The sequence below is a fragment of the Oncorhynchus masou genome, chromosome 12 (genome assembly GCF_036934945.1).
Source record: "Oncorhynchus masou masou isolate Uvic2021 chromosome 12, UVic_Omas_1.1, whole genome shotgun sequence".
In the NCBI taxonomy this organism is placed as follows: Eukaryota; Metazoa; Chordata; class Actinopteri; order Salmoniformes; family Salmonidae; genus Oncorhynchus; species Oncorhynchus masou.
In genome coordinates, this window is record NC_088223.1 from 78,475,082 (window position 1) to 78,500,893 (window position 25,812).

Here is a 25,812-nt window from a genome sequence, read left to right on the forward strand (position 1 = left end):
AGTTGGAGACATATCTTCATCACTAACTTTAAGCATCAGCTGTCAGTGCAGCTGTACACAGCCCATCTGTAAATAGCCCATCCAACCACCTACATCATCCCCATATGTTTTTCTGCTCTTTTGCACACCAGTATTTCTACTTGCACATCCTCATCTGCACATCGATCACTCCAGTGTTATTTGCTAAATTGTAATTACTTTGCCACTATGGCCTATTTATTGCCTTACCTCCTTACTTCATTTGCACACACTGTATACAGATATTCTATTGTGTTATTGACTGTACGTTTGTTTATCCCATGTGCAACTCTGTGTTGTTTGTGTCACACTGCTTTGCTTTGCTTTATCTTGGCCAGGTCGCAATTGTAAATGAGAACTTGTTATCAACTGGCCCACTTGGTTAAATAAAGGTGAAATAAACAACAACATTAAAACAGCCATGTGACGATATGGTCCTAAAGCCTCTATGTCAGCATACAGTTAATATTAAAAAGTAAAAGAAAAATGCAATGCTTTATTCCTTAGTCCAATATTTACTTATATTATTTCTAAAACAAACAATTATATAACAATTTCCTTCTGGTTTCTTTGGCATTCATTGATACAAAGACCACTACCACAATTTGGTGGAATGTTACCAACTATATTGAATTCCTTGAAGTACCTAGATTAAGTTGCAGAAAATATCCATTGTTATCCCGTAATTCCGTTATACAAGAAGTTCAAGGTACGATCTGAAATAGGGCTGTAAAATAAAGCATTGCCAATATAAGAGAAAACCATAAAACACCACCATAATAAAGCAAAACGTTCTCATAAAACCAGAAGTATCTAAAACATTTATTTACAGATATCAAGGCGATGGTAAAAGGTTGTAGACAGAAGTAAATTACAGTGCTACAAATAGTCAGATTTAACAGTCTGCAGGAAAACATTGGTACATTAATTATCTACGTGTGCATTCAATTTGATTTTAGCCAAAGACAAAATAACATTTTTAAAAATGTACTGGAGGCATTGAAGCTTTCAGAAAAAAATCTTAATCACTAAACAATAGTTATCGATCTGATCATCCTCCAATAACTTCATGTAACATCAGATAAACACATATGTACTATAGTATACACTTTTAGTGTAAGTTCCTCTAATTTGTTAAAAGTCCATGCAATCCCAAATATTAAATGGCCCACTTTAAAAAAAATCCATGGTCCCAGCCCAGTGGCCTAGTGGTTAGAACTAGTAACCGAAAGGTTGCAAGTTCAAATCCCCGAGCTGACAAGGTACAAAATCTGTCGTTCTGCCCCTGAACAGGCAGTTAACCCACTGTTCCTAGGCCGTCATTGAAAATAAGAATTAGTTCTTAACTGACTTGCCTAGTGAAATAAAGGTTAAAAATTTTTTAAATAAAAATACCATATATTACACACTTTACCATTACCAATCATGCAAACACAACATAAAGGATCAAGAAGCACCTGAGATTCACCTAAAATAATTCCCAAAGGACAAAAGTCATCCAGTTATTTAAACAAAGCCGAGCTGTGACAGATAGTCACGTTCATTCAGCTTTTGCAAACATACTTTTCTTACGGTTTCCCACATAATGTCATGTAAAAACCATCACAGAGGAATTTAGATTAAAAAGGGAAATGTAATTGGTAGAGTAATTGGTAAATAAACCCAGTATGTGGTTCACCTTGGTTTACTGATTTCTCCCAACTATAAGAGTAGATGCAAACTAATGCAAACAAACGCTGATTGAAATTATTCATAGGACTGGGGAACAACAAGATCTGATTTCCCATTGGTCATTTCTCACATCTATCCGCCAATTGGAGAAAGTCTCTGAATCTGAAGACACCTATTGGACAACATGCACCAATGGGAGAGCACAAATTCTGGGGGTGTATCATTGACCCAGGGTTGACTAAAACAATGGACACTGGTTCCAGTGGAGGTGTGAGACGGGGAGGGAGGACGAGAGAGGGAGCGATAGAGAGAGGTGAGGAAGGCCACAGCCTGTTGGGTGAACCAATTGAAATCCAAGCACAGAGGAAGTGACCGTGACACAGCGGCCGGTTTGTGGTTTCCCAGTGAGGTTGGGCTGGGGTTCTCCTTCCAACACCCACTCCCCCTCACATCCCATCCCCACTCCCCTCAGCAAGGGGGTAGAGAGCTGCTCCATTCATGAGGAAACAGACAGCAAGACGACCTGAAGCAACCTGAGTGCAGTGCACCTCCCCTCCTCTTTCCGCCAGGTCACCTGTGTGAGTTGAGGTCAGTGATGTTCCGTGTGGTCTCTGTGTGTCACAAGCTCTATCATCCTCAAAGCACAACGGAGCGTCTCTCAGTGCACCACCCTCTAATTCTGACTCAGAGGTTATCTCAGGACATCTGAAGCACGTGGTTCAAGACTGAGTGGGAGAGAGGGGGACTATGCTATTGGGTTAACATTACTTAAAAACCATAAATATTTCTGATAAAAGACTCTTCTGTGCTCTCTTTTGACAGACCAAACGCAATGGCAAATCGCAGTGCGGTGCTTCACAACTAGCCATAAATTGAGCCCTCAGTGTGATAGTGTGCATGTAGCATACATGCTTGAGTCGTGTGTGTGTGTGCGTATGTGTGTAGGTGTGTGTACAGTAAGAGGCTTTGCTAATAAACATCTTTACAATCAACGTAATTTAGGAAACAGAATAAAATAATGAAAAAAAGAGACTGCATAGAAAGTTGGTGGCCAGAAGCTGGTCAGTCTGTAATTAAGCCCTGAGTCCTCCACACACACACACACACACACACACACACCACTTCTTAGGAGTCCGAGGAGGTGGATGAGATGGTGCGGCTCTTGGTTTTGGGCACCACCAGGATCTCATCCCCGTCTTGGATCATGTACGAGTGGAGTGCCCGGCTGCTGTACTTCATCTCTTCAGGTCCCAGCGCGGAGCCCAGCTCGCGGGCGATGTAGTACAGTCGCATGCCGTTGGCTGGCAGCCCCACAAGCGCCCTGAGCTCCTTCTTGAGCTCCCCAACGGTCTGCTCCAGCCGCAGGCTCAGCGCCTCCGTCCGCTCGCCCCAGCGCACCTCCAGGGTGGCCGTGCAGGGCGGACGCAGGTCCACCTCTGCCAACGGGGCAAGCTGCCCGTACTTGGACACCAGGATGTGGTACCTTTTGAGATAGGATGGATGGGAGGTTGGGATTGGTCATTTGTTCGAGAATAGTGGTGATTGGTCATTTGACAGGCAGTCTTGTACATACAGTACCTTCGGAAAGTATTCAGACCCCTTGACTTTTCCACATTTTGGTACGTTACAACTTTATACTAAAATTGATCAAATAAATAAAAAGAATCCTCAGCAATCTACATGCAATACTCCATAATGACAAAGTGAAACATTTATTTTTTTTAAAGTTTGCACATGAATAAAAATAAAACAGAAATGCCTTATTTACATAAGTATTCAGACCCTTTGCTATGACTCGAAATTGAGCTCTGGTTCATCTTGTTTCCATTAATCATCCTTGAGATGTTTCTACAACTTCATCGGAGTTCACTTGTGGTAAATTAAATTGATTGGACATGATTTGGAAAGATACACACCTGTCTATATAAAAGGTCCCGAGCTGGCTGCCCTGTGAAACTGAGCAATCGGGGCAAAGGGCCTTGGTCAGGGAGGTGACCAAGAACCTGATGGTCACTCTGACAGAGCTCTAGATTTCCTTTGTGGAGATGTGAGAACCTTCGGGAAGGAAACCATCTCTGCCCACCAATCAGGTCATTATGGTACAGTGGCCAGACGGAAGCCACTCCTCAGTAAAATGCAAATGACGTCCCGCTTGAAGTTTGCCAAAAAGCACCTAAAGACTCTCAGACCATGAGAACAAGATTCCCTGGTCTGATGAAACCAAGATTGAACTCTTTGGCCTGAATGCCAAGCATCACATCTGGTGGAAACCTGGCACCATCCTTACAGTGAAGCACGGTGGTGGCAGCATTATGCTGCTGGGATGTTTTTTAGCGGCAGGGACTGGGAGACTAGTCAGGACTAAGGCAAAGATGAACGGAGCAAAGTAGAGACATACTTGATGAAAACCTGTTCCAGAGACTCTCAGGACCTCAGACTGGGGCGAAGGTTCACCTGTGAAAAGGACAACGACCCTAAGCACACAGCCAAGACAATGCAGGAGTGGCTTCGGGACAAGTCTCTGAATGTCCTTGAGTGGTCCAGCCAGAGCCCGGACTTGAACCAGATCGAACATCATAAAAATAGCTGAGGATCTGCAGAGAAGAATGGGAGAAACTCCCCAAGTGCAGGTGTGCCAAGCTTGTAGCATCATACCCAAGAGGACTTGAGGCTGTAATCACTGCCAAAGGTGCTTCAACAAAGTACTGAGTAAAGGGTCTGAATACTTATGTAAATGTGATATCCGTTTATTATTTCTAATAGATTTGCAAACATTTCTGAAAACATAATTCCACTTTGACATTATGAGGTATTATGCGTAGGCCAATGACACAATCTCAATTGAATCCTTTTTAAATTCAGGCTGTAACACAACAAAATGTGGAGAATGTCCAGGGGTGGGAATACTTTCCAAATGTCTTCAGAAAGTATTCACAAGCCTGGACATTCTCCACATTTTGTTGTGTTACAGCCTGAATTTAAAATGGATTCAATTGAGATTGTGACATTGGCCTACGCATAATACCTCATAATGTCAAAGTTGAATTATGTTTTTAGAAATGTGTATAAATTAATTCAAAATGAAAAGCTGAAATGTCTTGAGTCAATAAATATTCAACCCTTTGTTATGTTATGCCTAAATTAAGTTCAAGAGTAAAAATGTGCTTAACAAGTCACATAATAAGCTGCATTGACTCACTCTGTTGCAATAAGTTTTTAAGATGATTTTTTAATGTCAGTCTCTAGCTGCTTGCTACTTTCAGTCTGCTACTCTGTGGCAATATACACCGCTGTCCTGGTCCAAACACCACAAAGCAAGCTAAAAACCTATGCCCAAACAGTGGTAAGACCGAAAAACTCAAAAACGGTGGCCTGTGACATTTGTGATGTGTTTGTTCACATAAAGTATGGAGATATCCAACCCATGTCATATAATGAAGTAACATTTAGCTTGTTTGCAATGTATGTTTAAACGCAGCGCCAAACATTGGGATGCTGGACACAAGCAGGGATGATGAGTGCAATCTAGATGAGATAGTCGACTTATCAGTAGTGGGGACAGAAAATTACATGTTTGACTGTTACAATCGGAGAGGACTTCACTTTATCCGTGTGAACGCATGGAGCCTGCAATTGGAATTGGAGGAATTAAAACACCTCGCTTCCAACACCTGGGCTGCAGTAGTTGCTGTGACTGAGACATGGCTCGATGGGTCAATTGAGGACAATAACGTTGAGCTAACGGGGTTATAGCATTCATAGAATTCACCGAAACGGTGGCGGTGTGTTTTTCCTTGGTATTAAGTGTTTTTTAACCCTTGTTTATAACTGAAAATAGGTCTTGAAGTTGGGTAGATACACTTCTTCCTAAATGTCATCCTGTCACTGTTGGTGTCTGCTATTGGCCTCCTAAGCAGAATAATGTCTATGATTTACTTGAATCAAATTGGTGTGATCACAAAGTATTTGCTGATAGAGAATGTATTGTGCAAGGTTATTTTAATACAAATGTGCAGTTATCACCCAAGAACAGTACACAAGTAAATGCCCTGTATAACTTGAATCAGTTATTTGGACTGAAACAACTGGTTGAGCCAACCCAGGTATGTATTGACAGTAAATCAACTTTGGACTTGATTATTGTGTCAAACGAAGAGAACATATGTCAGTCAAGACTTTTAAATATTGCATTTAGTGATCATATGGTAACCTACTGTACCTGTAAGAAATCCAAAATGCTGCTTGAGCCAGGTAATAACTTCATGAAGGTACGGTCTATGAAACAATACTCAAAGGAATGTTTTGTAGAAGTACTTGGGAATTTGGATTGGGCTCATGTACTAAACTGTGATGTTGATCAAACTTGGTATCTTTTTAAAGATCTGTTTGTCGGCACTCGACTCTCTGGCTCCGATGAAACTAATTTGAATCAAACAGTGGTCAGGGAAATGGATCACCTCCGAGATCTTAGACTTTATAAGGAAAGGGATCACTACCTGGCCAAATTCAAAAGGACAAATCTACAATACGATTATGATGGTTATATTAACTATAGGAAAGATACAAAACGGATAAGGCCAAATCCCAACATTATAGCGACGTTGTTAATAATGACAACTTACACTAGCCTCGTAAACTGTGGAAAATGTAAGAACATTGGCTCAAAAACTCCCCAATTAGGTAAAATCCTGTAATATTGGCCTGGATATTGATTATGTTTTACCACTATAGCCTCATCTCTGGTTAAGAAGTTACCCACCTGCTCTGGACACTATGGCCAGTCTTTCATTAATAACCTTTACCATAGCATAGGTATGTTTGAGCTGTGCATGGTAACAGAGGACACAGTTTCCAATCTACTATGCTTAATGAGCACAAACAAAGCAAATGGGCTGAATAACCTTCCTGCAAGATTCATAAAGGATAGCGCTTGTGTCACTAAACTACTACTTTATGCTGATGACTCAGCCATAGCGGTATCTGGGAAGGATACATTTTACATAGAGGAGACCGTGAGTAAGGAATTGCATTTTGTTAGAGATTGGTTGACTGACAACAAATTGTCGCTACATTTAGGAAAAACTTAAATCGATTTTGTTTGGAACAAAACTTAGATTGCTTAGGGCTGACAAGATAAAAAGGTAAACTGTGCAAGCCAGGATAATTAATCTAAAACAAGTGTACCTTATCATGGTCTGTCCCTACATCAATCCCTTTCTGGAGACCTGCTAAAATTATTTCTAAAATGGTGAACAAATTTACATTTTTTATATCATAACACTAGATATTTTAACATTAAAGTTAAGAAACTGCTGGTCTCAACCTTGATTCATTTTGATCATGCCTGCTCTGCTTGGTATAGTGGGCTATGAAAAAAGTAGAAAAAGAGAATGCTGGTTATGCAAAATAATGTTATCAGGTATATGCTTAATGTCCCCTCTAGGACCCATATAGGGGTACAGAAGGTGGGCTTGTTACCTTTGAAGTGCAGAGTGGACCAACTTAAATGTAATCGTATGTTTGACATCTTAAATGATCATGCTTCAGGCTATATGAAAAATCACATTGATATGGGTCTTAACCAACACAGTCACAATACCAGTGCTAGTGTGATGTCTTGTAAAACCCCAAGAGTAAACAGTACTGCAAGGAGCACGTTTTCTATACAGGCATTTGTCTATGGAATAGCCTCGCCTTGGAGATCAAAGCAAAGAAAAAAAGTATAAGCTATAAAACGCAGGCAAAGGTTTTTCATTTGGACATGGTTGTCTAAGGAAGAGAAACCCCTCCACTGCCCCATGTGCCCCCTACTGCTGGTCAGGTGTATTTATTTGAATGATAGGTATGATGTGCAATGAGGTTGAGGTTGAAATGTGAAAGTAATATGGTTGATTTTTAAGGTTAGGGAAAAGTGCAGTGAATAGTGCCACTTTTTAGGATGTCAATATAAATGAATGTATTTATGGTAGTTTGTCATTTTGTCTTGCCTTTTATTCATTTTTTGTGTTATTGTATTTGCCAATCGAGAACCACGTTGGAAACAAGCGTTTTAATTAATAATTTTAAGTGAGATCCTCGGTCCACATTGTACATTTTGTTGTATGTCTGTTAGCCAAAATAAATTAAATTCAATCTCATCTCTGTACCCCACACATAGACTTGTCTGTAAGGTCCCCGAGTCAAGCAGTACATTTCAAACACAGATTCAATCACAAAGAACAGTGAGGTTTTCCATTGCCTCGCAAAGAAGGGCACCTATTGGTAGATGGGTTAAAAAAAGCAGACATTGAAGAATATCTCTTTGAGCCGGTGGAGTTATTAATTACACTTTGGATAGTGTATCAATGCAACCAGTCAATACAAAGATACAGGCATCCTTTAATGGCTGTGATAGGCGATAACCGAGGATGGATCAACGACATTGTTGTTACTCCACAGTACTAACCTAAATGACAGAGTGAAAAGAAGGAAGCCTGTATAGAATAAAAATATTCCAAAACATGCATCCTGTTTGCAATAAGGCACTAAAGTAAAACTTTTTTTTAAATCTGGCAAAGAAATTGGCTTTAGGTCCTGAATAAAAAGCTTTATGTTTGGGGAAAATCCTACAACACAGAGCTTGAAGAATTTTTTAAATAATACATGTTCAAATATTGTACACTCCAGATGTGCAAAGCTCTTAAGAGACTTACTCAGAAAGACATTCAGCTGTAATTGCTGCCAATGGTGATTCTAACATGTATTTGCTCAGGGTTGTGAATACTTATGTAAAGTATATATTTCCATATTTAATTATCAATACATTTGCAAAGGTTTATACTAACAAATTTTCACTAATTGTGTGTTGAAGGGTGGGAAAAATAATCACTTTAAATCAATTCTGAATTCAGGCTGTAACAACAAAATGTGGAAGAATTCAAGGGGTATGAATACTTCCTGAAAGCATTGTACATTATGGGAAACAGACCATTTTAATCCCACATGTTTTGCAGACGTGATGTACACCGAGACAAACTGTTCTCTCTCAAACAAGCATATTATTTTTCAGTTTAATACACAATGAATATATCTGAACGAAAACACCAGCAAAAACATAGTGAAAATGTTTGCAGTATTTTATAGTCTAATCATTATCTAAGAAAAAAGCTTTTTCTGACACTGTGGGGGTAAGTTGGGACAAATGTGTTAGTGAATGAGTGTGTTTGTGTGTGCTCGCTAAGAGTGGTGTGCTCGTTCAGAAAACAGTGAGCCCTCTACCCCTCTCTCAGCCGTGAGAAAGCCCCCCCCCCCAAGGGAACACTGAGGTAGAGATAAGGAACGATTAAATAAAATCCCAGAGAAAAAGCCTTTCTCTTTTCAAAGCTACTATACCATCTGGGCCAATCAAAGCAATTTCCCCTTCCCACCCCCAAAACCCTGCCTGGCCGGGGTTTCAGTGCGTGTGTGTGTGCCACCGCCATGGGAATTCTACTCCAAGGCCCCAGTCAGTGCACAAAGTGCCATTCTGTGAGAAGCCCATTTCTACTCTCACTTAAAGGTCTCATTTAATGTGGTAACTAACCACTCATACACCTCTGTAAATTACATTGCGAGAGATAATGGAGGTATGGTAATGCTAAATGCCATATTTAATGGTCCTGTGGTGCCTGAAAAAAAGCTGTGGCATTCATTTAATACCTGTGTTTCTATACACGGCCAAAAGTATTGGGGCTAATACCTTACCTTGTATCTACCCGAGATCTCTTAGGGACTTATCGTCTGGCATTTCATGCCACTCTCACTCTCTGTTCTTTAATCCTCCTCAGCTGCCTGGTTGAGAGATGACGTGCTAAAAGGTTTGTGTTACGTTGCATTTCCTCACTTCCCCGGTATGCTCTCAATCCCCTTACTCTGTCTCTTAATAATGACCCCATGCCCCATCTCTACATATCACAAGGCCCTTCCTCTTTATAACCCCCCTTCTTTACCCAGACCCCTCTGTAGCCCCTTCTTTCTCTCCTTACCTCAAGTGCACTCCTCTCCTCACTTTCCTTACCACACGCCTCTTGTAAACCCCTCCTCTCTCTCTCTCTCCTTACCCCAAGCCTCCCCAGTCTCTCCACTCTCGCATCGTTTCAATCTCCCCAAGCTGTTTCAGAAAGCTGCTTACGACCACCAAATAGCTCTATTTTCATGTCACCTGACCATAGCACTGGTTCAAATCCAAGTGCCAATTCCGTTTATCAAACTCCAGGCGGTGCTTTGATCAGTTGACATGAAAATATTTATCTTTGGCCATGCACAACAGCGGTGGTTTTGGTGTTGAAAAACAGAAGCATATGCAGAAAAGTAGCTCATACCTACTGTAAAATATGGTGGTGGATCTTTGATGTTATGGGGATTTTATTTTAAAAAATATTTTTTTTTTTACATCCACTGGTCCTGGAGCCCTTAAGGTCAACGGCATCATGAACTTTACTACGTACCAGAGCATTTTAGCCAAAAACCTGGTTGCCTCTGCCATGAGACTGACACTTGGCCACAAGTTGGTCTTGCAGCAAGAAAATATGCCAAAACACATCAAAATCCACAAAAAAAGTGGTTAATTGACCACAAAACCCATATTTTGCAATGGCCATCTCAGTCTTCAGTCTTGAACCCCATTGAAAACCTGTGGTTTGAATTGAAGAGGGCAGTCTAAGAGCAGACGAAGGCTATCAAGGATCTGGAAATATTCTGTTTGGAGGAATGGTCTAAGAACCCTCCCAACATGTTCTCCAATCTCATAAAACATTGTAGAGAACGGCTCAGTGTCGTTATCCTCGCAAGGAGAGAGTGCTACAGTATTGCAAACAGAATCTCTTTCTCTGAGCAATTGTATTAGTATAATAATATATTATTTTTAGGTGATCTGCTTATCTATAGCTATGACTAAAACTAGGCTATGGTTATTCAAAGGCAGTTGTCCGTCAAATCTGTGCAGGCTGCCGTGTTCACCAGTTGTTTAAAAAGCAAGGAGAGAGAAATATAATTAAACAGAGTAAAAGTGAGCAAAAGAAAACCAAGAAAGCGGTTTGCGGCTTTGAAACACTTCCATTGCAGTTCCCTGATTAATCTGAGACACTGTGGGGACGCTGTGTTGGTTTGGAGTCATTGGTCCACTGGCAGAAACACACCTGCAGAGAAAAAGAAAACCCAAGCACCCCCCCACCAAAAAAGGCACTTTCCCCACATAATTAGGAGGACAATATTCACACAGAGCCGAGCTACAACAGGTCTGGTTACAGGGAAATGAGTCAAGCTCTCAATCTCCCCCTTAAAGGAAAAGAAAAGAGAGAGCGAATGAACGAGTGAAGGAGGAGGAGGTCAAAAAAATAATCTACCTGCCACCTTGTGTATCGGTTTTCCGATCTGAGTATTCAGAGGCACAAAGAAGTCATTGAGTAGGCAGTGACTGGTGCCATTGTCTCGCAAAGGTTACTTTCCCCCAGTCAAGGAGCGCGCTTTCCCCCCGAAAATCCTTCCATCACATTCTCCTAAGGTTAAGTGGAATGTGGCTGGCAAAAAGCGTGGGCCGATTCATTTTTATGCATGGGCCCGAAACCCCCCCCCCCCCATCATGGGAAGTCCTGAGATGACAATATGTTACGGGATGTCAGGTGTGTTAGAACACTGAGGGGAGTGTTAACATAAGCAGAGAGAGGTACTGACTCAGTGATTCCTGTCTGCTGTTGAAGTTGTTGTCTCAGAGGAATGATAGTGCTATTAAGAACAACCTCCATCTGGTTCATATCAGAAGAAAAATGTGTGTGTGTGCTTACAGTTCCTCTACCTCAACAGAGTGTGGAGTGTGTATGTGTGTCAACAGTACCTCTGAGGCAGCGTCTCTTCAGAACAGTCCAGGTAATGTCTGATGAAGAACCTCTCAGCGTCTTCCCTCTCTCCTTCCGTCACCACACTCCCATTCAACACAGTCACAGATGGCAACCTGCAAAAGGACAAAGATTATGAGTATGTGTGTGACACATTTACACAAATCAAACAGGTGTGTACTCAATTGTGTTTGTGTGAACCTCTTCAACAGGTTCAATAACCCCCCCCCCCCCCAAACTCAAATAAATGATTAACACCCTGCCATTGTACTTGTACTTTTCTTGCACTAACACCTGTACTTGCCTCTTCTCACTAGTACTGACTTTGCTGATAGCTGCTTAATTGAATAATTTTTTTACATGCTATTGTGACATGTGGTTGCCTTTCCTAGCTACCTTAAGATGAAGCACTAACTCAATCACTCTGGATAAGACTAAAATGTAAATGTGTGTGTGTGTGTACACTCACTGTGCCACGGTGAGGCTGCGTCTTTCTTTGTTGGTGTAAGGCTGCAGTAAGGGAATCCCCATCAGCCTCACCTCCTCCAGCTTAGGGAAGAAATTCAGCCTCTCTATGTCCTCCCATCGGTTAAGTCCTTTAGGACACACATGTGCAAACACACGCATGCATGCACACACCCAAGGATATGGAAATGATCAGCACTCATTCTCTATGGAAGGCCAGGATACAGTATTGACTATGGCGTACAGAAGTAGTACAATACGATACTTAGTCCTCATCTATTTTCACATCAGAGAGATCATAGAGGGCTCTTTCAGTGATTGAATGAGTTTGTATATTAGTTTAATGTATTTAGCCTATATAAAAAGGGGGTAAAATGCCTTTAAAATGCCAAACGTAGTGTTAAAATACATTGGAATGTAACAGAACTCAAGCTCTTCTCAGTAGACCTACTGATTTCCAGAGGGTTCCCTGTCCTGCATGAGAAAGGTACAGCAGAGGAGTAAGAACAGGAGAAAAGGGAAGGAAAACAGGAATAGTGGATGAAGAGTTATTAGGTAGAGGAAAGAGGGATTTGTGTTTATACAACGGATGGGTCTAATCCTGAATGTAGATTAAAACCGCATTCCAGAAGGTGTCTATTCCACAAGTTAACACCAGCTAAATCCTGATGTTAAAATGCCCATTTACTCTGTTCCATCTCACTGAGCAATCTGTCTCATTAGCCCAGCCAGGCTGTCTCATCACCACTATAAAAAGTATCTCACATTTCCTTTAGACTAACATTTTGTTGTTTTCAACAGCGGAGATTTGTATAAACCTTGCAGTCTGTCTCTCCGACATTTGCAACATTGAATTTGCATATTTGAACAATCTCCAGATGTCCCTCCATATTAATGAACATGTCGGGAGTTGGGACGAGACACAGGCAGGCAACCTTTCACAGCCTGTCGAAATCATGAATCAGCATCATTTTTATGGATATATACAGTTGTAGCCAAAAGTTGAGAGAATGACACAAATATTAATTTTTACAAAGTCTGCTGCCTCAGTTTGTATGATGGCAATTTGCATATATTCCAGAATGTTATGAAGATGCAAGATGCAAGATCAGATGAATTGCAATTAATTGCAATGTCCCTCTTTGCCATGCAAATGAACTGAATCCCCCCAAAAACATTTCCATTGCATTTGAGTCCTGCCACAAAAGGACCAGCTGACATGTCAGTGATTCTCTCGTTAACACAGGTGTGAGTGTTGACGAGGAAAAGATGGATATCACTCTGTCATGCTGATTGAGTTGGAATAACAGACTGGGAGCTTCAAAAGGAAGCTGGTGCTTGGAATCATTGTTTTCCTCTGTCAACCAAGGTTACTTGCAAGGAAACACTTGCCGTCATCATTGCTTTGCACAAAAAGGGCTTCACAGGAAAGGATATTGCTGCCAGTAAGATTGATCCGATAAATGGTTGATTTAGGTGCATCAAGAACTTCAAGGAGAGCGGTTCAATTATTGTGAAGGCGGCTTCAGGGCACCCAAGAAAGTCCAGCAAGCGCCAGTATCGTCTCCTAAAGTTGATTCAGCTGCGGGATCGGGGCACCACCAGTATAGAGCTTGCTTAGGAATGGCAGCAGGCAAGTGTGAGTGCATCTGCACGCACAGTGAGGCGAAGATGTTTGGAGGATGGCCTGGTGTCAAGAAGGGCAGCAAAGAAGCCACTTCTCTCCAGGAAAACATCAGGGACAGACTGATATTATGCAAAAGGTACAGGGATTGGATTGCTGAGGACTGGGGTAAAGTCATTTTCTCTGATGAATCCCCTTTCCGATTGTTTGGGGCATCCGGAAAAAAAGCTTGTCCGGAGAAGACAAGGTGAGCGCTACCATCAGTCCTGTGTCATGCCAACAATAAAGCATCCTGAGACCATTCATGTGTGGGGTTGCTTCTCAGCCAAGGGAGTGGGCTCACTCACAATCTTGCCTAAGAACACAGCCATGAATAAAGAATGGTACCAACACATCCTCCGAGTGCAACTTCTCCCAACCATCCAGGAACAGTTTGGTGACGAACAATGCCTTTTCCAGCATGATGGAGCATCTTGCCATAAGGCAAAAGTGATAACTAAGTGGCTCAGGGAACAAAACATTGATATTTTGGGTCCATGGCCTGGAAACTCCCCAGACCTTAATCCCATTGAGAACTTGTGGTCAATCCTCAAGAGGCGGGTGGACAAACAAAAACCCACAAATTCTGACAAACCCCAAGCATTGATTATGCAAGAATGGGCTGCCATCAGTCAGGATGTGGCCCAGAAGTTAATTGACAGCATGCCAGGGCGGATTTGCAGAGGTCTTGAAAAGGGTCAACACTGCAAATAATGACTCTTTGCATCAACCTCATGTAATTGTCAAAAAAAGCCTTTGGCACTTCTGAAATGCTTGTAATTATACTTCAATATTCAATAGTATCATCTGAAAAAAATATCTAGAGACACTGAAGCAGCAAACTTCGTGGAAATTAATATTTGTGTCATTCTCAAAACGTTTGGCCAAGACTGTACAAAGAACTATCAATAGAAAACAGGTAAAACACAAAGTGCAGCTAGTTTGCAGTCTTTCCATTTTCAGTTTAAGTGGTTGTGTTCGCTGTGTTGTTGGCTAACTCGTCTGAATAAGTGTCCGGACGAGAGAGCACATTTTTTACACCAGGCGAAATCGCTCATCATTATTATCTCATTCTTACCGATGTATCCAAATAAATGTCACAAGAAAACAGCTTAAACAAACGCAAATGCAGCTACTTTGCTGTTATTCTGGCTGCACTGTTTGACGTGACTGTAAGTTAGCTGTGGTTGGCTGGCTAGCAAGCAAGGGATAAGAACGTTGGCAGCCAGTATGGCAATGGAACATTTAGAATGAACGACTGGGTCGCGTCTCTGGCAACCGAACCAATAGAATGTTAGACCAGCCGGCTTGGGTAGCAACCCTAGATTTGTGTTGGGACTATATCTTGTGGAAGGATGAAATAGTATGAATAAATTAATCAAAAATATTTTAAAATATGAAAATATGTCAAATCTTTATTTGAATATGTTGGTAACCCATTGTAAAAAAGTGTTAATGCCCTCAAAGCCGGTGTTTGGAGGACATATTGTCCCGGTTTTCCTGCCAGAAATGAAGACTTGGGCCTAACAACACACCAATATATCCTCCAAACACAGGCTTCTCGAGCATTATCACTTAAGTATGCTCCTGCTGTGTGTGTGTTTGCATGTGTATGAGACTCCCTTCGCAAACCTGAGTTGTTGAGGTTGATGCTGCGCAGGTTAGGAAACAGGCGCTGCAGTGTGTCCTGAGGTGTGTCCTCCTCCACAGAGCTGAGTCTGTTGTTGGACAACACCAGGGTGTCCAGGCACGGGTACATCGGCCCAAACTTACGGACCTCACTCCACTCCTGTAGCTGGTTGTCTGTGATCTGGAGCAGGCGCAGGGAGGGGCAGGGGACCGGGGACTCAGCAACCTGGTCATAATCATTCAGACAAAGGAAGAGCTCCTCCAGTCTGCAGGGGGAGATAGTATGAGTATCAGAGGTAGCTGGGTCGTTCCACAAAGAGTGCCGTTTGCATCCCCTTTTCACTTAAAATATCACTTTGTTCACCAATATTGAATTTTAAAAGCCTGTTATGTTAAATGAAGTGCCCTTTAATATAGATCACTTTGAGAATTCAATAAAAATATATTTTTTATATAAAGACTTAATAAGCGGCCAAATTCTGCATTTTGACATGTCCCACCGTCAACCCTGTGCCACTTCTAGGAAGTTTCAACCCACTTAATCCCAAAATGTATCCATGTTTTTACCATCATTGTAAAGCCATAGTTATTGTGTTGCTTTGATAAAGTAATTTCTGAAGATTACTATTTATTTAATGCGATTAGTGATTCATTTGTTCCTCGTTTTATGGTCAATCCTGTTACGTGAACTGATCTCACATTTTAATACTGTATAACTATATCTTTTTAAATAATTTTTTTCAAAACAAACATTGAACATGTAATAGTCAAATCATAGTGTAAAAACTGGTGAGGTCAACCCTGGTACTTTATTTGGCACTTAACAGGCACGTACTAGTGCTTTTTTGTAGCTCTTGAGATTGAAAACGTGTTTATGAAGATGAACATGTCCTCTTTATGACAATGTTAAAATTAGGTGAAATTAAAAATATATTTGGACCAAGTTACACTTCTTAAAAGGCACCGAATTGTATTCACGTGTGCAATGTGTCTGGTTTGTGATTCAGTCCACTATCTGTCATGACTTACTCAGGGGTCTGGCGTGTGAGTGTGTGTACCGTGTCCCAGGTGACACGCGTGTTGATGAGGACCAGGCGGCGGACTCGGGAGAACACCTCAGCCAGGCCTGGCTCCAGTTCAATCCCACTCAGAGGGTTCATACTCAGGTTAAGGAAGTCCAGGTTGGGGATGTTAGACACAATCGTGCAGATCTGGCAACCCAAAAGACAGATTGGAGCCAAAACACTTAGCTGACTGTACAGACAACATAAAAGACAGATTGGAGATATTATACACATATCACACTGTATTTGTCACATGCACCAAATACAACAGGTGTAGACTTTCGCTACAATGCAGAGTTAAAAAGGAAGAAGGATGAGCAAAAAAAACAATCAAATAGTAACACAAAATAACATTGGTTTTGGGTTGTTGCATTGAAAAGGGGCTGATATAACATTGATTCGACCACAGAAAAAAAGTTGATAATATAGTGCAAACTAATGGGGCAAACTCAGTGAAGTTCAATCTCGTGCGTCTCTGTGCAGCATGGCATTTGTTCTGCGCAGCAGTCCTGGAGGAGGTGCGCGGCGGCCAGTTCTGGAGGAGGTGCGTGTGCAGTTGAGGGAACATTGCATGTATGTAGGGGTAAAAGTGACTAGGCAATCAGGATAGATAATAAATAGAATAGCAGCAACATATGTGGAGTGTGAAAGTGTGTGTGTGTGGCATCAATATGCACTTAGAGGAAGGCATCTGTTTTCTCATTTGCATATGCCTGTATATGTTTATGTCTATGTCGCTCTATTAAACCTTTGAAGCAGCAATATGTAACTTTTTTGGTGACCCACATATAAATGTGAGTTATAGATCTGTCATGCTCATAGAACGCAAGTCAGAAACAGTAGATTTCTTCTACGTGCGCTATATATATATATATATATATATATATATATATGCTTCCCGTTATTACATTTAGTTTTATAATCTTTTACTTTTGTACACCAGCGGTTTTGAACACCATAGCTGAAAATACAATATTTTTGGTAATGGAAAATATATTTCACAGCGGTTTAGATGGTACAATGATTCTCTACACTATAATTGCTTGTTTTGTCAAACTGAAATGGTGGAGTGCACCTTTAAATATATAGCCTTATACTTTACATAATTTATACACACGTTGACCGGTTTTGAATTCCTGTAGTATTTACTATAGTTGTTTTATTTTTATCATCTTTTTGTGTCTTTCTTTAAAAGAAACCTTCTGAACAAATACTAAAAGAGCAAAAAGTAGGTAGGATTGGGGCCTGAACGGCTGGGCTCAGCACTTCTGCTCTTTTTTTATAACTTGCACGGAGCACAATATATTAGTCTACACTTGGCATGTACAGTTGAAGTCGGACATTTACATACGCTTTAGCCAAATATATTTAAACTCAGTTTCACAATTCCTGACATTTAATCAGAGTAAAAATTCACTGTCTTGGGTCAGTTAGAATCACCACTTTATTTTAAGAATGTGAAATGTCAGAATAATAGTAGAGAGAATTATCGATTTCAGCTTTTATTTCTTTCATCGCATTCCCAGGGGGTCAGAAGTTTACATACACTCAATTAGTATTTGGTAGCATTGCCTTTAAATTCTTTAACATTGGTCAAACATTTTGGGTAGCCTTCCACAAGTTGGGTGAATTTTGGCCCATTCCTCCTAACCAGAGCTGGTGTAACTGAGTCAGGTTTGTAGGCCTTCATGCTCACAAACACTTTTTCAGTTCTGCCCACAAACTTTCTATATGATTGAGGTCAGGGCTTTGTGATGGCCACTCCAATACCTTGTTGTCCTTATGCCATTTTGCCACAACTTTGGAAGTATGCTTGGGGTCATTGTCCATTTGGAAGACCCATTTGCGACCAAGCTTTAACTTCCTGACTGATGTCTTGAGATGTTGCTTCAATATATCCACATCATTTTCCTGTCTCATGATGCCATCTATTTTGTGAAGTGCACCTGTCACTCCTGCAGAAAAGCACCCCACAACATGATGCTGCCACCCCCGTTGTCACGACTTCCGCCGAAGTTGGCTCTCCTGCCCATTCGGGTGGTGCTCGGCGGTCGTCGTCACCGTCCTATTAGCCACTACTGATCCTTTTTTCGTGTATCTGTTGGTTTTGTCTAATTGGTTTCACCTGTTGTGTTGTTTAGTTAATTAGTATCTGTATTTATGTAGGTTGTCCCGCCCTTGTGTTTTGTGCGGGATTGTTATTTTGTCATTTCGTTTTGTCTGTCGGTGTTTGCTGTTTTTTCTCCCGGTTATTTCTTTTCCCTGTTTTGGTGTTTTTCACCCTGTCTTGCTTTTGGGTTGACTGTTGTTTTGTACACCGGAGAATAAACTTTATTATTCGCATTTCTGCTCTCTGCGCCTGATTCCACCCACCTTGACCAGACGTGACACCCGTGCTTCATGGTTGGGATGGCGATCTTCAGCTTGCAAAAGCCTCCCCATTTTTCCTCCAAACATAACAATGGTCATTATGGCCAAACAGTTCTATTTTTGTTTCATCAGACCAGAGGACATTTCTTCAAAAAGTACGATCTTTGTCCCCATGTGCAGTTGCAAACCATAGTCTGGCATTTTTATGGCGGTTTTGGAGCAGTGGTTTCTTCCTTGCTGAGCGGCCTTTCAGACTCATTTTATTGTGGATATAGATACTTTTGTACCCGTTTCCTCCAGCATCTTCAAGAGGTCCTTTGCTGTTGTTCAGGGATTCATTTGCACTTTTCGCACCAAAAAACATTCATCTCTAGGAGACAGAACACGTCTCCATCCTGAGCGGTATGACGGCTGCGTGGTCCCATGGTGTTAATACTTGCGTACTATTGTTTGTACAAATGAACGTGGTACCTTCACGCGTTTGTAACTTGCTCCCAAGGATGAACCAGACAACAAGGCAGTATGGTCAATTTGCTACATGCTTCTTTAATGCTAGCCAAGAGGTGCTGGACATTTAAAAAGTACAATAGTTGGTTATTTTGTAAAAAACTGTCCAGATAAAACACCTTAGACGTGTAGAAAATAAGTCAAACTTTTATCAAAAAAGTTAACAATCTCTGAAAATTATGAAAACAATGAAAAATGTGTAAAAGAAATGTGTTGACCATGCCTTCGTGCTAATAACTAGCTGCTTATAAATAAATGGTGCATAACATGGAAGCAAGGGTGAGGAGGATAAGGAGAACTACTACCTCCCCCCAGTCTTGCAGCTGGTTGTGGGACAGGTCCAGCTCCACCACATGGGCACAAAAGGTGGCCACTTCAGCCTTGTCCCCAGCTTTACTGATGCCACAGCCGTCCAGGACCAGCACACTGGGCAGGTTCAGACGATCTGGAGCGAGACAATCTTTCTAGTGAATAATTGTTCTTTATTTAATCAAACTGTACCGTCAATAAGAATCACATTCACATTACAGGGGACAACAACCTGGTATCACTTATTGTCATTACTTATTTTGGCATCACTACATAGGCAGTATCATTGGGGAGCTAAGGCATTAGAGAATGACTCATGATGTGTAGATACACTATATCCCTTATAGGGTAAGTACATGGAGTTTAAAGTATTCCTGGGTAACTAGAAGATGATAACTTGTGTGACTTCCCTGTATAACACATGCAAGTAAGCCTACATGGAGTTATTACCGCTTAATTCAGGTGTTTTTGTAAAACAGAAAGTAGGCTGTAAAGTATGGCCCTTGACTCTTCTACCTTGAGAAATAACAACTTTTTCAGTTCATTAGAGTAAAATCACATCGCACCCACCAACTCAGTTTAGCACGTAACATAACAAATGCTACAGAGAAAAGATGCATAGGCCACCATATCACTGAGTTTTTACTCAAAGTGAGCGCGCTAATGCGGCCTTCAAATGCTTGTCGGAACTGGAAAACTTCAAAGTTATGAAGTCATAAGTCCGACATGACTGTGTTCAGGTGGTTTTGAAGTCAGAATAATTCCTCAAACAATGAGATTTTATCTAGCTTGAGGAGCAAGCTAACGTTGCTAATGATAAAGTTAGCTAACTTGTTTAACGTTGCCAATATGGTCAAACTAGCTACATTATCTACATTGATAAGTTTGACAATGTCAAAAATGTATTTGCTTTATAATCGTCACAACTAGTGTAAAATGATCTCCAACATTCCCACGGAACCTCGTATTTCCTACTTGCGAGGAGCATTTGAAGGCAGCATAAGCTACGGATCCAAACACCTTGATTTCTGACCTTTGATGGGCGACCCCTGTGGACGAGACACTACCACGACACCCATGCCGTTCCCACGACAGTATGGGAAATTCTCTGGGTTGTACTTCTCACTGACCACCTGGACAAAGGTGCGCCCCTCCTCTTCATCAGAGGACTCCATGGCCCCAACTGTCTGATCAGAGAGAGCGAGAGGCTTACACCCAGGGGTATGGTTACAAAGTACAGTAGGACTTGTTGGGTACACCACATGTCCATGCCAATCAGACTTGTGTACACTTGGTATAGCATATAGAGGCTATAGGTCTTTACAGATAAAGCACATGGCTTTAGTTACATGCCCTTTCAACTGACTTGTCTACTGCTAGCATACATGCTAACAAGTCAAATCTTGTTCACATACCAAAACATTGACTTAAGGTTAGCAGATAATGTTTGAAATATTGACTCACAAATATGACTCCTCTAAGGGTAAAGTTGGTGTGGACCACAGACAGACACCTCTGGGCTGTAGTGTTGTGAGGAGGTGCTGTCTCTCTCCCTCTCTGGCACCGGCCAGGCCTGGTGGATGAGGAGGCAGTGCCAGTGGCTCACGCAGCACAGGCCTGGTACACTGCGGCTTAGGGAGAGAGAGAGGGCCCAAGAGGGGGGGAGAAAAAGAAAGAGAGCATGTCACATGAGCTAAAAGAGTGAACCCATTATCCTTCCACATTGTGACATCATCTCAATGAAGTAACCATAGATATAATAATGACCTTTTCAATAGAGGTAACAATGATTCACTCTACTCTGTTCTTTAACATATCCTGTTCAACTCTCGTTTGATTTAATACTAGTCTGACAGAAATCACTGATCTCTAACATTTGTGGTTCACTTAGCCTGCATAAGGTTTACGCAACAGTCTATTGTTGAGTCAAAAGAAAAGTCCATACACTCTCTCCAACTCCAACGGTCATGGAGTGCTACTGGGTACACAGGCTTTAGTGAAAGCTTACAAAGATTTCAGTTTTTAAACTGCAGTAAAAGGGCAGTAACTGCAGTCAACTGTGGTATTTTGGATGCAGTAATTGCAGTTACACATTCTGGATGCAGTATTTGCTGCATACTGCAGTTATACTGCACTAACTGCAATTATACTTCAGTTAAAATGCACTCTAACTTCAATATTTTTTCGTAATGGCAGCACTGTTTCAATTTTAAATAATCAACTAATGATGGTCTTCAGTCTGACTCTGAACCACAATTTGTTGAATCAAGGCTTGGTGTGTTTCTGCTGGGCTGGAACAAAAGCCTACACTCTCAGTGGCTCTCCAGGTATGAAGTTAGAATTATGTAATCCATTTCGTAAGAACACAGGTGTCTGAGCAGGTGTCGGATTCTTACAGTGCTATCTAAATGATCAGACTTATTCGCTATCTGATTGGGTTAAGCTCGGTCTATCTGCAAACTGATTCTCTGGCCTGGACCCATCTGAACTCACAACATACCCTTTTCACACCATCATGCTGACTCAAACCATACAGAACTAGCCTAACTCAGGTATTTTATTTTCACTTTGCCCTTTCCAGCACTATGGTGGATACGTTACCAGGCCAGCGCAGTTCAGCTTGGCTCACTAGTGTAAAGCAGCCAATAAACCAGTAGGCATATCTCAAGTGGTTCTGTTCCCAGCCCTGAGCAGTCTGAGACAACATGATGACACCATACAGACAGGGTTCTGTCAAGAACCTGTGTGAAGTCCAGTTAGAGAAGGTTTCCCATATCAGAGACCCTCTGGTTTCAATCTTCAATACACCTGGGATCAAAGATGTGACTCCTAATAGCCCAGATCAGGTGCTTCTGACGGCAAACTGGGATTAACACTGAGATAACTTTGTGTATGAGTATGAATCCAGGAAGATTAGCCCTGATAGTCATGGGTATTTTAGCTCATTGTCAGGGCCAAGAGAGTGACAGTGGTACTACAGGTGCAACATTTGTTTATAGTTACATTACCAAGCGATCTTGGCTGGTATTTTCATGTATGTCTGATAAAATAGACTATAGCAATGTGATTTTTGTGGTTCTAAACCACAACCATAGCCTGCTTGCCTTTACAAGTCAGCCAGACTTGAGATATGCTCTTCAATAATAACTGGAGTTAACTCAAATTCTTTAACATGCTTGTTGTCAATGTGAACACTATTCTGTAACCACTAGGAAAACTGTACGCTCAAACATAGGCTACTACCTCAAAACATGGGCATATGCCATATCATAAGGACACAACAGAAACAGGTTTTGGATGTCAAGGTTACATGTGACAAAACTCAACGATAATCTCCGATAGAGCACGACTTCCATCACAAAAGACTACCGGTAGGGTATATGTATGTATATTTATTATTATTACTATTAATATTTTTTTCGGTAGCGTATATTAATGAAGAGCGGAGGACATGGTTGGCCTATGGGAGAAGGTGGGGGTAGGGGTCATGCGCACAGCTGCCATGACAACACCTTTGTGGCCCAACGCGTAATGGGGGGGGGGGGGGGGGGGGGGCATTAGAACAAGACATAACAATTAGTTAATAATTCTTGAACGTGGCCAATGTGACTGTGACGTAATTGGATTTCCTACATTGTTAGGAAACTTGCTATTCTGCTTGAATAACTTTTTTGTATGTGTATAGAAAACTTGCACGGTTCTATACGTTTATTTATCCTGAACCGGTTTTCATGCTATGCCGCAGCCAATTTTTTGAATTGAGAAAAACATTCCCCGAAATCAGAATGATTCCAGAAAAAAAAGTCGACAGTGAATAAAAACACCCAAAATGCATCAAATTACATTGCTTTAAAACCAAGCTGTATAAATCGACATGATCAATAGATTATTATTTGATTGCGACAATGATATGTGTTTGAAGTAACAGGTTGTAGGCTACTTGTACGATACATCCATGCTCATTTACTGTAGCTATGATTTAGGGAATATATTGTAACCTAAAACAATGGTCCTTAACAAAAATCATCGGGAAATATACCTACGCCGTCAGACCATTGAAATATATATATATTTCGAATACGCATTGAGAGAACATTCGATTCCACTTACCGTTCTCTGTCGTTCACTTCGAATGTTTGTTATTTTCGTTCGGTTAGGTAAGGGTCGTCACTAGTTACAACACAGCCACAAAGTCATAAACCCCGCCTATTTCTACAATTTCTCTTCTTAAAATATGATTTTAAGCCTAACCGTAACCTTAACCACACTGCTAACTTTATATTAAGACCAATAAGTTATTTTACGATGTAGTTTACAGCTATGGCTGTAATATTTACTATAGTGGAAATATTAAGTGTACTCAAAGACCCACCTCCTTCGTTGAGGAAGTGACGCAATTTAAAATAACAGTCAATCAACTCTCAAACGAAAACACTTTTTAAAAGTCCATTTTGTAGATATTTTACAGATGATGACAAAAAATTGTTGTGGAGAAATACTGTGCAAATGACTAAATACAATTCCCAATCGCATTGATGAAAAAAATCCCCAGTGTTATGTAAATGAGAATATAGGACCTATGAACACACTGGAATAATGGAATAACTGTGATTCATCACACATCAATGCTTATCAGGAGCAGAAAAACGAACATTTTATGACGCAATGTTTTTATATATCTAATATAATCCAGAGCCATATATAGCTTTTCATGGCTCTGAAATAAACAGTGAAAAAGCATTTCCATGTCTCGCTGTATCAGCCATAAACCTGACCTGAGTAATGTCAAAGTGTAGATATTCTCCCCAAAAAATAAACTAATGTTCAGAATTCACAGACGCACAAGTAGGTCAATGTATTGAATCTGGAGACACCTTTAGTTCCCTCTACTGGAGAAAGGGGTAATTGTTATGGCTGTGTGTCTCCTGTCAATATGAATAAATAGTAATGGAGTATCCCTTTTAAACTCTACCATGAGTTGTCCAATCTCCTCTCTTTTATTTATTTTAGCCACAGATTTACTAGCCGTATTTCTTAAAAAATCTGAGAATTTAAAAGGAATACGTATTTTTGGTAAAGATATAAATATCAGTCAATTTGCAGATGATACTGCCCTTTTCCTAAAGTATAGAGCGGCTATTCCCTTGGCTATTGACAGAATCAAGACATTTTCAATGGCCTCTGAATTGACTCTCAAACTTAACAAATGTGATCTCATGCCAATTCATTGCTGTGACTCCGTCAACATTGCCTCCATACCTGTTAAAAAGGTAGTTAAATATTTAGGAATTGTTATCACTAAAAACATCTTTAAACGTCAGTAGTAAAATTAATTCCATGAGAGTTTCATTAAGTGAATGGCTGCAACGTGATATCTAAATTTAGGGTCGTATTCTTTTGTCCAAGACTGATGGTTTATCTAGAATCATTTAATCATCACCCTTTATCTTTCTTCTAATAACATCGAAAACAGTTCATTATGTTATACTTAGATTTGTTTGGAGGAATAAAACACATTATTTTTGGGAATCTCAATTAGTGAAAGACTATGACCGTGGAGGTTTACAGGCTATTGATTTTGAGTCGTTAGTGGGTGCTTTTAGAATTAAATGGTTGAAATTGTCTGTCTAATCCTACCTCTAGGTGGTATCATAGCCCTAACAGTTGGTTTTATAAACTTCGTGAACTTAAATTCCGAATGAAATGCGATTTTGACCCTCCAAAATTACCTGTGAAAGTGTTTAAGTTTCACCAGCAAATTAGATTTTTCTGGTAAATTATATTCAAGCCCAAAAAATTGATTTGGAATAATAGAATTATTAAAATGAATAGGAAATCCATTTTCAAAGGCCTTTGGTTTGACAAGGGTATTAATTTTGTATGTGACCTGTTCGACAACACTGGGGAGTTTCTGCAGTTTTATGAATTAATTGGTACATTTCAGGTTAATATTACTCAGAGAGAATATATGAAGGTTTGCAAAGCAATTACACATCCTTTACTTGGACTTATTAAGAACACTGTTATATCATGAGATTGTTCCCTCTTTTCCAAGTTTACAAATTAATGACACATTAATAAAAATCTTCAATAAGTGGATACGATTGGCAGTTAATGAAGTATATTTATAATTCAATATATTGCTATGGAAGTGACGAACCCATGCAATGGTCAAAAATGACTACCTTTAACCTTAATTATCCAGTTGTGTAAAAAATTATTGAAACTAATTTTAAAATATTTTCTTCCATCTACCCCGTTTTAA

At 40.6% G+C, this 25,812-nt stretch overlaps 1 protein-coding gene across 3 annotated transcripts; it reads right to left on the bottom strand.

Moving 5' to 3' along the window:
• Positions 1–820: 820 nt before the first annotated feature.
• On the bottom strand, positions 821–23,937 carry LOC135550876 (tubulin-specific chaperone cofactor E-like protein). Of its 3 annotated transcripts, none has more exons than XM_064982066.1 (9): positions 23,658–23,937; positions 21,012–21,172; positions 20,581–20,734; positions 19,544–19,683; positions 16,327–16,508; positions 15,301–15,563; positions 12,010–12,136; positions 11,540–11,656; positions 821–3,172 (listed from the first exon to the last, which is right to left on the bottom strand). In XM_064982066.1, the coding sequence occupies exons 3-9, from the start codon at positions 20,720–20,722 to the stop codon at positions 2,815–2,817; spliced, it is 1,329 nt and encodes a 442-aa protein (XP_064838138.1). In that variant the 5' UTR covers positions 20,723–20,734; positions 21,012–21,172; positions 23,658–23,937; the 3' UTR covers positions 821–2,814. The 3 variants fall into 3 exon arrangements, with proteins under 3 accessions (XP_064838138.1, XP_064838139.1, XP_064838137.1); XM_064982067.1 differs by having other exon boundaries at positions 20,581–20,730; positions 21,012–21,178; XM_064982065.1 differs by having other exon boundaries at positions 21,012–21,178.
• Between the last annotated feature and the right edge of the window lie 1,875 nt (positions 23,938–25,812).

Excerpts from the sequence above, each read along its gene's own strand:
- LOC135550876 (XM_064982066.1), bottom strand. The coding sequence starts at position 20,722 with ATGGAGTCCTCTGATGAAGAGGAGGGGCGCACCTTTGTCCAGGTGGTC. Across the intron at positions 19,684-20,580 it reads ACAGGGGTCGCCCATCAAAG|ATCGTCTGAACCTGCCCAGT; the intron begins GTCAGAAATCAA and ends GTCTCGCTCCAG. Across the intron at positions 12,137-15,300 it reads CATCAACCTCAACAACTCAG|GACTTAACCGATGGGAGGAC; the intron begins GTTTGCGAAGGG and ends TGTGTCCTAAAG.